The 14847-nt window shown below is 38.5% G+C and overlaps 1 protein-coding gene across 2 annotated transcripts in view; it reads left to right on the forward strand.

Moving 5' to 3' along the window:
* Helz (helicase with zinc finger) overlaps nt 1-11143 on the forward strand; it is a 167804-nt gene extending 156661 nt beyond the window's left edge. For both annotated transcript variants that reach the window (XM_015504838.2, XM_015504839.2), the window contains exon 32: nt 3515-11143. In XM_015504838.2, the coding sequence (XP_015360324.1) occupies nt 3515-3849 (335 nt within the window). In that variant the 3' untranslated portion in view covers nt 3850-11143. The remainder of the gene's footprint in view (nt 1-3514) is intronic.
* The last annotated feature ends 3704 nt before the right edge of the window (nt 11144-14847 follow it).

The following is a 14847-nucleotide window of genomic DNA, read 5'->3' on the forward strand; positions in this document are numbered from 1 at the left end:
AGAAAGTATAAGTAAATTAATCTGATTCCAGGCATATAAAGAATATTTTGAAGAAAGCAATATGTAGTATCTGTCAATGGATTGACTACAAAAAATGCAATGGTGTCCAGTTTGGAGGGTTTATGCTGGACAGGAGGAATCCTATCTTGCTATCAGATCTAAGGAGAAATAAGCTGGGGAGTTGTGAAGGCCCAGGAGATGAGTCCAGAAGGGACTGAGGCCCCATTTGCATTATTATCTTTGAACAGTATTCAGTGCTCAGAGGTTGTGCCCTGGGCATAGATATTAATTTAGGAATATGTTGATTCCATTTTTCCATTGTCTGGAAGGTTAGTAGATATATCCTTGTTTAAAAACTGATTATTTTGACCTGTTGTTGAATAAAAGAAGTAATGGAACTTAAAATATAATTTTAAATATTTAGAACCACTTTCTCTTGAGAAAGTTCTGTTTTCTATTTTGGGAGATTTGTTTTGTTCCATCAAGCTTAAGGGTGGCAGTCGGCTGGGTTGCTAGCACTTTTAAGGGTTGGTTGTCAGCAAGCCATGGAGAGTGCACTGTATGATGCAGTGGTCATGGGAGGCCAGCAGCGTTCCATCGGGTTTAGAAATCCTGTGTGTAGCCACACGTTGGCACAGGTGTCCACGGCTGATGAACAAGAGAGTGCGGGAGGCTGGGAGTGGAGAAGGCTCTGGAACTGGAACTCTACCTGGAAGGTCCAGAGCTTTTCTCTTTGACTTCAGAACAGGACTCCCTTCCATCTTTCCTCTGTTCCCTTTTCTTAAAAATTATATTGAACATAAAGAAACTATTACCTCAGTTTTCCAGTGTTCTCTTTGGAGGCCATAGACCTTGATCTCTGTGAACAAGTCTGAGATCTTTCTGTTCTGGTAGCGTCAAAATTAATTTTGTTCATCTTTAGAATGTGAATCGATTGTTTCTGTAACTGACCCATTTTTGAGAAAGTGCTGCATAAGCATATTTTTAGAACAGTGGTCGTGTTAGGGCAAAAACATGTGAAAGGTTTTGCTTTTGTTTCGTAGTAAGAGATATTGTCATTTTCATCTTTCAGCATTCATCAATGCTTACTTTGTGTAAGCAGCTGTATTTTGCCTAGGGTTGCTTAGTCATTTTTAAGATATTATGTAAATACATTCAGGTTAGCATATTTAAAACATGTAAATTACAAATCAGTGGTGTTAATTTGTTACTTTTGCATTATTTTGTTTATTATAAGAAAGTTAAAAAATAACATTTCTTTTTTTTTTTCCACCTAAGTTTTAGGTTAGCATTTGGCCAAAATAATTTAAAATTTGACCTGAGCTGATAGGGTAGAAAGTTCCTGAACAGACCCCTAAAGCTCAAGTCATTTATTATGTCTTTTCTGCAAATATAGGCTGATGATTACTTTCTTTATTGCTGGGAGATAAATTTAGTTTTTCTTAGATGAAAGTAATTAAGGATGAAAAAATCAATTCAAAATCACCAGTATTCAGAAGCATAACTTCTTGTTCATAAGTTTGTTTTTGTTCATTTGTTTTTTTGGAGTTGTTTATTTATTTTAGAGAAATGTAGTGGTGGTGGTACATCAGACAGAAAATAACCACCACATAAGAGTTTTGAGATTTGTTTCTTGAATGAAGAAAGTCATATCATGTTGCTTTTAAATTAAAAGAGATAAGTGTTCTAGGAAAATATTAAATCCTTTAAAATAATCTTGAACAATTTTTTAAATTTTAAAGTTTTAAATAGTACCATAAAGTTAGTATATTGGCTAAATGAAATACTAAAAATGAAATATTTTTGCCTGAACTCCAGATACTATCAGGCAACTATTTCTGATGTTAAAATGCTTTTAAAACTTTGTCATATTGGGTGTGAAGTAGTGTCTATCAAGTTTTACCAGTGTTTTAGGAAATAATAAACCATTCTAGTATGGGTTTGAAAAAGAAATCTCGGGCTGGGTGTGGCTCAGTGGTAAAATGCTTGCCTAGTATATGTGAGGCACTGGGTTTGATTCTCAGCACTGCACATAAATAAACAAAAAAACAAATAAAATAAAGGTCCATTGACAGCTAATATGTGTGTGTGTGTGTGTGTGTGTGTGTGTGTGTGTGTAAATATATAAAGTAATCTTAACAGGGTTGATTGCTTGGTTTTGAGAGGGTCTCACTATGTTGCCAGGCTGGCCCTAAACTCCTGGGCTCTAGTGATCCTCCTGGTCCAGCTCCCCTTTAGTTGGGACCACAGGGCCACCACTCCTAGCAACAGGGTTTCTTTTTTCTTTTTTTCTAAACTTATTTTGAATTCAGGAGTAGAACAGCCTTGTTAAATATCGTAGACTTGTAGATCTAGAGAGGGAAATATCCATTCTCCCTCTATTTGGTAGTTGTCTTGAGCTACACCTGCAGGAAACAGAACTGACTCAGCCTAGCTCAAGTACAAAGACTTTGATCGGCATTAAGGTTCAGGAAGCCAACTGGATTCATGAGAAGACCTGGATGGTTTTCTGAGATATTTATTCTATGTAAAGTACACAGCACAAAGTGCCTATCCTCTAGTAAAAACTCAGGTACTAGATGTGATTATCCTGACCTCCCTGAGCAGGCCCCATGGCTTCCTTTGTGGACTCACTCCTTTCTTCTGCTCCTCTTTGTGGATCAGTCTTCAGATTGCTCTGCCTTCTTCCTGTGTGTTTAAGTTGCACATTTACGGCTTTGAGCGGGCTCCACATAACTGAGCTACAGGTCTCTGTCTATCTAAATTCTGATAAAGAATGAAAAAAGCTATGGTTTTGTGGGCAACAGCACTGGTTAGAAATGATGAAACCAAACAAAGGTCTTGAAAGTCAGGCAGATGATAGGGAATGTGGCAGCTTACAGCCTTTTCTTTCCCTCACTTACTCCATGCTTGCTGATACTGTATTACAGGGAAGCATGGCACTGTGAGCAAATGGGATCCGTGCCACTGATTAGTTAGGATAGTATTCTGAGTTATTTTGATCTGAAGTTTGCATATGTGGCTCTTTTTTATTTAAGGCAAAAACGTATTTACAATCTGTGAGCAGCTAGTATGATAAGTATAAAAATACAATTGTAAAAATTATTTTTTATTTCTCAGCAAGGCTTCACATTTGACCTTCAGTGTTTTAAAAATTTATTCTAATTTGTTACATATAACAGCAGAAGGCATGTCAATTCATATTATACATGTAGAGCACAATTTTTCATGTCTCTGGTTGTACACAAGGTAAAGTCACACCACTCATGTTTGACCTTTAGTTTTTACAGGTTAGCTATCCCAGCCCATGGTTGTTTCATGTGTCTAATAGGTAGAGGAGTTTGGTTAGATGTGTTGTGATTGCAGCATTTTGTGCCGGAGTTTGACCTTGTGGCTACACTGTCTCTCCCCAAGTTCCTGGAGATGATTCCTAGCTCTGAGCCTCTGAGCTGGGGACACGTGTGAACACCACCGGGCGGGTCCTTAATCCAGTGTTGCTGTTCTCTGCTTTTAGCTCCACCGAAGACTGTCAAACCCCCTGAGGATCAACTGAAGTCTGAAAACCTTGAGGTGTCCAGTTCCTTCAACTATAACATGCTGCAGCATCTCGGGCAGTTCCCACCCCTCATGCCCAACAAGCAGATCGCAGAGTCGGCCAACAGCAGCAGCCAGCAGAGTCCGGCAGGCAGCAAGCCAGCCATGTCCTACGCCAGCGCACTGCGGGCACCCCCCAAGCCCAGGCCCCCACCTGAGCAGGCCAAGAAGAGCAGTGACCCCCTGTCTCTGTTCCAGGAACTCAGCTTGGGGAGCTCCTCCGGCAGCAATGGCTTTTACTCCTATTTTAAATAATCACTTTTTTTTTCCTCAAGGGAGAATGTTTTAATTTCTGTTTGTATGAATAGAATTAAGGTAGTTGGACTTCACCTATAGATGCACAGTTTCCTTTGTTTTAATATTAAATATGTTCTCACTTAATTGCTTTGCTGCTAGACTTGCAACTAATTTTTTAAAAGTATATTCCATTATTTTGCATTTTTGATGTGAGTCAGAATTTTGACAGCTTTTATGTAGAATAAAAGATATTTTTGAATTTGTGTATTGTTACATATGTTTGCATCAAGCTAGCAGCTAAGAGGTTAATTGTGCAACTATAAAAAAAAAGAAAAAAAAGTTTGTCTAAAATGTATTTAAAAAGAAAAAAAATTGTAAGTAGCATTTACATTTATTCAATAATATTACCATATGCTGGGTTTCTGTACCAGAAATGGCCAGTTGATGTACAAATGTATGTTATTTTTGCTCAAATTCATTTAAAATTTTTTTAATAAAGGGGCAGCATCTTCTAAATACTTTTAAGTTTTATCAGCTTTTTTTTTTTTTGTGACAGGATGCTGCATTCTGAAACTTTTATAGTTTTAGACTCTGTGATATGCTGTTGTAATCTCCATCCACCGTAGGAGAGAATTAAAGGCATTCTTTGCAGGTGTATTTTGTGTGCCACTGTTTTTTGAAATGTGAAAAACATTGGCATACTTAGTTATTTTTTTGGACAAGCTACACTTCAAGCTTGTTTTTAATGTTAATTTGATAGTGTGTTTTTTTTTTTTTAAACAAATCATGAAGCTGAAAAATTTTTAGGATTGTTGGTGCTTAGTAGACTTGATAACTATTTTAAAAATGCGTGAATTTAGTAAACCCTTTTTTTCTCACTATGCATGTGTAAATGTTTGTAACCTGGCTTCCCCCAACTCCAGTGGTATAAAGAATTGTGCCGCTTAAAGATTTGGGTTTTTTTTTCCCTCCAGTAAAAATTTTGGTACCTTATTTGATGTTTACATTAAAATGTGACATTATACATGGCGATTCAAATATTTTGCTAGTTGTTTTGTTTGAGGAACATCATTAAAGAAAAAGTATAATGTTTGTCAAAAACTGATCAAAATTCATCAGAATTTGGGGCAGAAACTACTCTTGTTTTTATGTATTTCAATTCTTCTAAAAAATCCCTATTGAACTTATAAAAAACTATAAAATTTGAATAACTATCTTAAATATTCTACAGTCTGACAATTGTTTTGAATGAACTTTGGTAAAATCCAAAGGAAAATGTTTACCCTCTTAAAATTTGTGGTCCTATTATACATTTGAAGCAATGCATGTCCTGATCATTTTCTTGATGTAGTAGTGATACTTTTGTATTTCAGAGATATCTTGAAACTACAGTGTAACTTTTTTTTTTTTTTTTTAATAAGATAAGGCCGGGAACATTTCATATGAACTGAACCTCCCTGAGGATCCATTCAAAAATAGTTTTTTGGAAGACTACTTTTGATAGACCATCCTGTATTCACAATACATTTTTAAAACAGGGTTGAAAGTGACAAGGGTAAAGAAAAGCTACTTATATCTCTTAAGTGACTAGAGGTTAGTTCCTGTTGGCCAGCTACAGCTCCCTGTTGTCCTCAGATAATTTGGGATGAATGTGTGCCTTTGGTTAAAGGATAGCAAGCTGTAGGACAAATGAAGCGTGCCTCATGTCAGTTCTACTTTTCTGCCCAGAGTACGGTTCATCTGTAGTGGCTTCATAGCGAGTGATGTGGGTTTCTGTCTGGGTGGCAGAGGTAAACGTGGAGACTGCAGATGTGTCAGTCACAGGTGGAAAGCAGCCAGTGAGTGAACAATGGCCCTGGCTTTATCTGTACAAGGTCACATGAGCACGTTTAGCTATGTCAGTTTTGCTTAGCCTACTTCAGCCAGAGGAAGGAAGAATTGTGCCATATTGCTATGTATTTGGAACTCTATACAAAGCTCAAGACATAGCCTGATTGAAAATTAGGTCGCCCCAATGTGAGATGTCTGTGAAAGATAGTTGTCCCATCAGTGATGATTTCCCCTTACACCCATGCAGTATGCAGGACAACCCAAGCTGGATGAATGTTCCAAAGCATTTTGATGATATGAAGACAGAATTGTACTGTCTGGGCCTTCTGCTAACCTCTTGTCATGAGGTTATCGCCTCATTGTCTGTTTTCCATACTTGAATCTTCAACAGTTTTAAATTATTTATGTGTCTGTTTAGTTAAGGAGGTCATGTGCACACCACCTCATATAAATGTATTGATGAGGGAAGTGGGTTAAGGAAGCTGGTAAGTGGCTTTGCCATTCTCTTCTTTAGCAGTTATTTCTAAAATGAACAATCAGAGCTATTTATTAGTCCATGCTCTAAGTGCCCAGGCATTCCTCATCTCCCTCTTCTACAGCTAGCCAAGGATTTGAATGCTTCCATCCGACACTTTTGTCATTCTGGATTAAATGCTCATTTTAACCCCTGACAAGCTTCCTCTTTCTCAGTTTAATGCCCTCTTTCCAACTGTGCTTTAAAGAATCTTTTTCATGCACAGTGTCTTGTAATGGTTTTGAGCAAGTCTTGCTACAAGAATCATTGCAAGTTTCCATTGAAATGAGGCTTGGCTTCTATGCTCTTTAGCAGCATTTGGGTACGATTAGCAGGTACACAAAAGTCATACTTATAAAAATAACTTGTTTTTTTATTCCATATCTTAGGTTCAACCTTAGAGCTCAGAATGAAAACATAGACACACTTTCAAGAAAACTTGATGATAGCTCTGAGATAATACCAATTATTACCAACTTCCTTTTCCAAAACAGAGGTTGATTGTTCGCATGGTTTCTTTTTGCTTCTTTGTTCTTTGAATCACTCTGAAGTTTCCTTGTTCTTGCCAGAACTATTTTTTATTCATTTCACTTTTTAATTTCAGTGCAACTAAAGATGTTTTCTTTTAATCTTCAATTCTTTTGGGTAATAGTGTGTATTCATGCTAATTTTTTTCCTGATCTAAAAATGCATTTTTGTTAAGATTTGAAGAGCCTTTTTCACTGTAATGTGGATATTTTCTGGTGTTTTGTTTGTTGCTTTGGCATATGCTTTGTCAAATTGTTAGAGCAGAGCTTTGTTTTTGACTAGCCAGTAGTTAATTATTGACCATTTAAACTAACATAACCCCAGTTTTCCTTTCTTCACGCAGCTTTGCTTTTTGTCCAGGTCATCTTGTGTCTGTGAAATACCAAACTGCTGGCAGTATGTTTTTATCATCAGAGACTCTAGAGTAAGTTCAGGTTTGGTGTAAACATCAACTGGTCTTTTCAGTTCAAATAACTGCAGAATAAGTAAAATAAGTAGAATTCCCACTGACTAAGCATTACCTACTTAAACACAGCAACCTTAAGACCTATTTATGAAAATAGTTTCCTTGTTTATGAAGGCATTGAAGTTGCTGAGAAAGCTAACTGAATTTTCTAACTTTGAGATAATTAATATATAGTATTGTGGTGTTCTAGTGTAGTTGATTTTATATGTTTTCAATATTTTTCACCTCAAGAGCAAAGCTATACTCATAAAAGAATGTATCTCTAGCCATCTTGGCAAAAAGTCAGGGTGTGAAAACAATATCCAGATCAATTTTAGTATGGTTATTAAGAAAATTAGATTTCCTGAAATAGCCATTTAAAAAGAAACAGCCATGGTAGCATTGTTCCATCGTGAGGTTGTTTTTATAAAAAGGAATCCCAGAAAAATTCACAAAAGACATGTTAAAAACGTTGAATATATCAAAAGGTGAATTGCTGCTTTAAACAGTCACTTAGGTCAACCATCTCCTTTTTTCCTCTTTCCAGCTCCTCAGTTTGTCATAATGTATCTGCTCTGATCTCCCAGACCTCATTTCTGGCTAACAGTCCCCTTAACATGAGAAAGTCCTCAGTTTCTACATCACCCTGGGTGTCTTCCTGAATCCTGAGGCAAAGTCTTCATGGGTCTGATTGTCTCTCCCCTCCTATCCCATGATCCATGTTCAGACAGCCTAGAAGCTAGAAATCCCTGGACAGTGTTTTATAATTTATCTTGTTCAAAATATCACCTGGTGGTGGTGGCCACACGTTGTAAAGGAGTCAGAGTAGGTGGCACCTCAGTCTTCACAGTGCCCAGCAGAATAGGCTTCTCCAGTTGTCCATCTATGTGAGAGTGGACATTTATTTGCTGAAAGTTTACTGTAAAGCTGTTAAATTTACACTTACCACTTTCACCCCTGTTTAATTAGCAATCTCAAGACCTTTGCTGCACAGAAAGAATCTTAATGAATGTTTCACGTTCTTAAAAACACATGTAGAAAATGGCATTATGTTATTACATTAAGCTAGAATATTGAATTAAACATGTTAAAAACCAATTTTAATGTAACATTTAAAAGTTTTGAACTTCCTGAAAATATCAACTTTTGAATGATCTTTAAAGAAACAGCTGTTAGAGCTCCAAATTGTTTTTGAAGGAGGTACCGAAGAGAAGAATCTAGACTTACAAATGTGAACTGTGGTTAAATCCCAGACCCAGTTATACAGTGGTACTCTAGACCTTCTAAAACTGGAGTGTTAGGAAAACCCAGAGATGTTCATATAGTTTCAGTAATCAGAGTTTTAGACCAGACTTTATTTGGGATTTGTTCAACAGAGAGATTTTATTTTGATACAAATATTAAGCATAAAACATAGTAAGTTTTATATAATTCTATGAGTTCATTAAACAATATTATGAAATTTTCATTATGTTCTTGGGGAGTCTTTTTAGCTATTTCTACCTCATGTATGAGGTCTCTTCTGTATTTTATTTTGCATATTAGCATGTGATTGCCTGCCTTAGAAATATGTATAGGAGGGGAAATCAATATTATCTTTTAAGAAATTTTTGGTTTTACAAAATAATTGTTTTTATTAATACGTTAATGTTTGAGAAATAAGGGGGAAGGGTGGCAAATGACATAGGTTTCAACAGAGTAGTATCTATATACAAACCTGTCCTATTTAAGATTTTAGAATTGTGACAGGATAAATGAAAAAAAGAAAAAAAAAAAAGTGGTTCTCAAACTCTAGCCAGCATCAGACTTACCTCAAGGTTTAGTTGAAGCACAGGTTGCTGGACCCCACCCCAGAGTTCCTGATTCTAGCAGGCTGGAACCTGATCATTGGCATTTGCAACAAGTTCCCAGCAATGTTGCCAGTCCAGGGACCACACTTTGAGAATCACTGGTCTAGAGAAAGTCTGAAGGTCTTTCCAGCCATGCATTTATTTACTCAATATAAAAAAACAACAACTGATCTTTTGAGTCATTTTTATAATTCTGATGCCATGAGTGGCACATTCATGGAGAAAGACTCTGCTTTTGGATTGGCTGCCACCCCTCTTCTCCTCCCCAGTGGGGTCTGTGCTGCTCTTCCTCATTAGGGTGAAGGAGCTTTTTCACTTCCGGGGTGAGTTGGTTTTGTGTACACTGCTGCCTGGACTTTGGTCTGGAAGCTGTGTGTGTGTTTGATGTGCTTAGAGTCGATCTTGATGATCCCTGCACGTGGAGACGAGAATTATGGAAAGAAGCCATCAGCATGTCACGAGAGTGCACTTTGCATTTATCGAGGCACTAAGTACAGGAGTCCCTGTCCTGAGATGGCAGTGACATGGAGCATTGAAAATGATAGATAATACCCAAATAATGTATTCTGTAGGGTTTTTTTTTGGGGGGGGGCGGGGGGAGGGGAGGGTGAGGGCAAAGGATTTGCTTTTCAAATCGTGTGTTTCTCAGGTTAACAAAGTTATTTTAGATTCTCTGCCATGCCAGCAGGTGTTAGGGAGAGGTGGTGTCTATGGCAGAAAATAAATAATTGTTTCTGATTTCTTTGCTACCTTTAAAAAAATCTGTTTGCAAATCAGTTTTGGGGAATCTACCACCTACACAGCATGAGTTATTCATAAATATACATGTATGAGCAAGTTATTTTTGAGAAAGAAACTGCCTGTCACCTAGTAAATCTGACAGGTCTTTGGATATTTTTACATTTGTGTGGTGTTGTTTTAATATCCAACCTGGACTGCACCATGGGGGTAGTGGGCTCTGCTTCTGGTTTTTAGTTTGGCTTTGAATTTACTGAGATAACTAGCAAAAAAATAAAATCTATTTTTAAGGTAATAGAGTATAGAATGACTTAGGCCTAGAAGTATACATGATGACCAACTTCTAGAATGCACGGCTGTGGAACTCTTCAAACTGTACTTCCTAGTTAAAAGGCTTGATGATCTCTGGGGAGGGTTGGTGGTCTGTTGGGCACAGGTTCCTCTATGTAGTCCCAGCTCTTGGGGAGCTTTGGTTTATTTACACTTGGCCTTGCATGATACCTTGTATGCAAAGACCTCTTCATATCTTTCAGTAGGTCAGAGGGCACTTTTGTCCAGGCTAAAGTTCCAAAGTGTCACACCTGAGGATGTTTCTCAGCACCCCCACCTCTCACTACAGAGGAAGGGTCCTGAATATCCAGGATCACACCTGCTCCTATAAATCCATGTATATGACATTATGTACATCACGTACTGTATCTGATTTCTGTGCCAGTCATCTGACCTGATTCTTTGAAGCCCATGAAGGTACTGGTTATATGTAGTAGTTGTATCCTAGGTAAATATGGTGATTAAAATACTTCTCTAAATTATAAAGGTAATGGGTTTTGCATTTTATTAAAGGGTCCTGTTATTACTGACACAGGATTTTTTTTTTTTTTAATGCTTCAAAAATACAGTTCTCTAACTTGTTCATCTAACTTCATAGGATCAGTTACTTAGCAAATTCATACTGGTTCTTATTGGAAAGCTTTCCTAAAGGAGGCCATATAAAATTGAACTGGTCAGTTTCCATCTCTTTGAAGCACCGGTTATACAGCCACCGAATTGAGCATAATTTTTTTTCTTTGCAGTAAATGATACCTCATCTAAGAGGCTCTAATACCTGAAGAGTTTATTCTTTAAAGTAAAAATGACTTTGTACCATAAAATAACCCCAAAGCTACTCTCTAGGATTTTTATTTTCTTCTTTCCTTGTCTGTGTCTCTTCTTTTCTAACCTAGTTTTTTGGAATTAACTTTAGCTACTTCAGTTCCTTAGAACAAATTTTCAACTTGGGGTCTACAGTTCCTACAGTGTGGTCATTGTCTCAGTGAAGTTCTTTTGTTTTAAAAGATTCATGGTAACACAAAATGTATTTTACTGCTACAACTAAAATGTATTTATAATAAAATGCCTTTTTAATAATTCGAAGATTCAGTTATTATGTGTGTGAACTATAATTCTCTGCTTCCTTTTACTTCTAAGTTCAAACATCTCACAGAAATTGAATGTTTCAATTTTATTCATATCAAATGGTAAAACTAATGGAAGGGAGAAACTTTACATCAGTTTGTTAAGTTGTGACTCTAGTTGCCAGGAATTTGTGACTTGACTTAAACCCCCAAACTTCAGCAGAAGCAAAAGCCTTAAGACTTTAAAGTGTCACCTGACAGTTTAAAGGTCACCAGTGGTCAGTGAGAAAATGATCCCTTTTCAAATTGTCATTAAACAAGGATCTGAATTGTTAAAAATGTCGTGAATTAGTCTTTAACAAATCACTTGGTTGTTAATTCTGGGCTTGTGTGCCCCGAATTTGAGAACTCATAAGCCTAATGTACATCAATATATTATGAAGGTATAGTAATGCACTTGACATTGATTTGTGACAAGTGTTAATTCACCTATCAAAAAAAAATATTTTTTTCTGGCTGTGCAGAAAATTGCTCTGAGTCAGGGTCTTGTTTTTTGGGGGGAGAAATAATTGTTTGCATTGACTGATAGAAATTTTAGGAAGCATTAGCAGGTCACTAAATACTTTGTGTACCCTATTTTATTTTATTATTTTTTTTAAAGAGATAATTTTTTGAATATTTATTTTGTAGTTTTCAGTGGACACAATATCTTTATTTGTATGTGGTGCTGAGGATCGAACCTCGCATGCCATGCCAGCGCGCTACCGCTTGAGCCACATCCCCAGCCCCCCTATTTTATTTTTAACATCCTGTTCATGTGGCACTATAAATTTAGCTTGAATATACCTTAAGGTTTATAAATGGAAGTAGATAGGATAGTCAGCCTTTTGCAAGGACAGCTTAAAATCCACATCATTGCAGTGAATCTGTGTGTGTGTGTGTGTGTGTGTGTGTGTTGTTTTGCGTGCTGGTATTGAACCTAGGGCCTTGCACATCCTAGGCAAGTGCTCTACCATTGAGCTACTTGGCCCAACTGAATCCATTGTTAGGCTAGTTATCTTGTTTTGTTAAATTGATATGGCATAAATCTTTGAATTTTGGAAAGAAAAATAGTTCTTTCCATATAAAGTCCAGTGAATTTGGAAGTCTCCTTGCGCTGCTGTCTGCTCCTGATGAAGTAACCCCAGCTCCCACTGTCAGTGGGAAGGTGCAAATGACCCCCTCATTGGTGTCCTTTGGTATTGATATGAAAGTGTGAAGCTAATAGGAAAAAACAAGCAAGGTGGGAAATTCTGTGTGTCAGGTCCCACAGGGGATGGAGACTGGTGGAAGAGGTGGGATGGTGAGTGGTCTGCCCTGAACTGGGTCAATCTGGAACATCCAAATGCCCCTGTGGTTGATTTTTTTTATTTTTATTTTTTTGATACCAGGGATTGAACTCAGGGGCATTTAACTACTGAGTTGCATCCCCAGCCATATACGTGTATGTATGTATGTATATATATGTATATATATGTATATATATATATATATATATATACACACACACACACACACACATATGTATGTATGTATGTATGTATGGGTTTTTTGTTTTTTGCTTCGGGCCTCACTAATTTGCTCAGGCTGGCTTTGAACTTGTGATCCTCCTGCCTCAGCCTCCCAAGCTGCTGGGATTATAGGAGTGCGCCACAGTGCCTGGCCTGTGGTTGATTATAAGCATCTGAGGAAAGCTTGGTCAGAAGTTGACTCTGCTGCTTGACTTCCAAGGTTCTGTCCAGACCAGTCAGTTCCCTAAGGGTGGAAATTCACTTTTTGACTCACTTCCTGTTCATCCTACCAATGGCAGCCAGGCAACTCTGTGGACCTGATCTGATTGGGCCACTCTTCTGGAGAGTCATGTGTGGCTCTCCACCACAACCTGAGTTTCTTAGCTGGGCTCTCAAGGCATCCCAAGTCTCCTTCCTGGGCACTGCCATCGCAGGCTATGGTGGACCAGTCCCGTTCTGCCTGCACAGGCCCTTGACTTTCTTGCTGCTCTATTTGGCTCAGGCCCTTTGGCCCTCAAACCCAGTCCCCAGATCTACTTCTGGGAGTTTTACTTACTAATCAAGACTAAATTTCACCTCCTTATGCTCACTGGTGGAATTAACCCTGCTTCTCTCTGTGCCTACAGTTAAGCCTTGTCACAGGTTTTGTATTAAAGAGTTTGTGAACTTCTGGGTGACAGGGGTCATGTCCTCAGATCTCTAAACCTATAGCACCAGCCCTATACCTTATATAGAAAACGGCCTTCCATGCTTGGGGCAGCTGGGTCTCAAGGTTTGATTGAAAGAAGAGCTTAAAGATGCTTCCCCCTCCTCCTTGGTGTCATCTGCCAACACAGTGTGGTCAGATGACAGCCCTTGGCAGGAGCAATGGCCTAGGGTGAAGGAGGACTAAGCTGTCCTCTGCAGTGATGCCCCTACCCCCTCCACACAGCTCTCTGAACAGTGACAGTGGTAGTAGCATTCACATGTATTTTGTGCCTTACCAGGTATCACTGTTAGAACCTTTCGTTTGACAGCTTCACCATGGTTATGTCAATTTTGATGGTTGCTGCCTCCTTTAGCACAGGCTGGTCTGTAGGCATATACCTACCATGCAGAGCTCTGGAAACATGATGAAATTCCCCTTTGTCTAAGGCTCTGGTTGATGTTAAATCCGCAGAGAGAGGTAATTAAATTGAATAGGAGCTGCAACTTGCAAAACCTATGTGGTATTATCCCCACTCTTAGCTCATTAAAACTGATGCTCTGCAAATTGATTTAAACTGTTGTTTCAGGAAACTGTGCCGCTAATCCCTGAGAATAAAGTGGTACTAGTTGGCTGATTCAGAGGAGCCAGGGCTGGCCACTGGAAGGTGGGCGTGGCCGGCTGGCCACTCAAAGGGAGCCTGAGGAGAAGGTAGTTTTGGTGGTGTTCCTCCCTAATTGAACAGAAGCACTGGTGACAGGCCTTCTGGATGGGCGAGGAGTGCCTGAAGTTGTCTGCAAAAATATACCGGGGATCCTAAAGGGAAAGACTTGAAGTCACCAGAGTAGTGGGCCTTGTCTTTGTCCTGGCTCTCAAACCTACCTGCTATTTTACAAAGCTATACAGAAGTGGGTCTCTAGGCTGAGGTGTTTTCTAAGAGAAATTCTTGTAGATTAAGTCTCTTTAGCTTTGTGACCAGGTTTAAAGCAAATTCCGTAATCTGAGACACAAGTAACAGGTGATCAGAAGATGGGTAAGCTTGAGGAATCAAAGCTTTTTCTCAGGGTCCTAGGGTTTAGGTAAGTGTACCTTAAAGACCCATCTGTTAAAGGCTTGGTCCCCAGCCTGTGGTGCAATTGGAAAGGGGTGGAACCTTGAAAAGATAAGACCTAGTGGCAGCTCTTCAGGTACTGAGGGCATGATTTTGAAAGGGATGTTGTATATCAGACTCCTCTCTTTTCACTTCCCTGCAAAGAGGGAATGGCTTCTTCTGTCATGTGCTCCCACCGTGATGTGCTGTGCTACCACAGGCCCTAACTATGGTGACAACCAATCATGGACTGAAACTTCCAAAATTGTGTGTCAATGTAAACCTTTCTTCTTGATAAGTTGATTTGTCTCAGGTATTTTTTTTTTTTTTTACAGTAACAGAAAACTAACACAAGTTGACCCTAGATGCCATCTGGTACCACAGCAATTCCT

The sequence above is a fragment of the Marmota marmota genome, unplaced genomic scaffold (assembly GCF_001458135.2).
Source record: "Marmota marmota marmota unplaced genomic scaffold, marMar, whole genome shotgun sequence".
Lineage (NCBI taxonomy): Eukaryota > Metazoa > Chordata > Mammalia > Rodentia > Sciuridae > Marmota > Marmota marmota.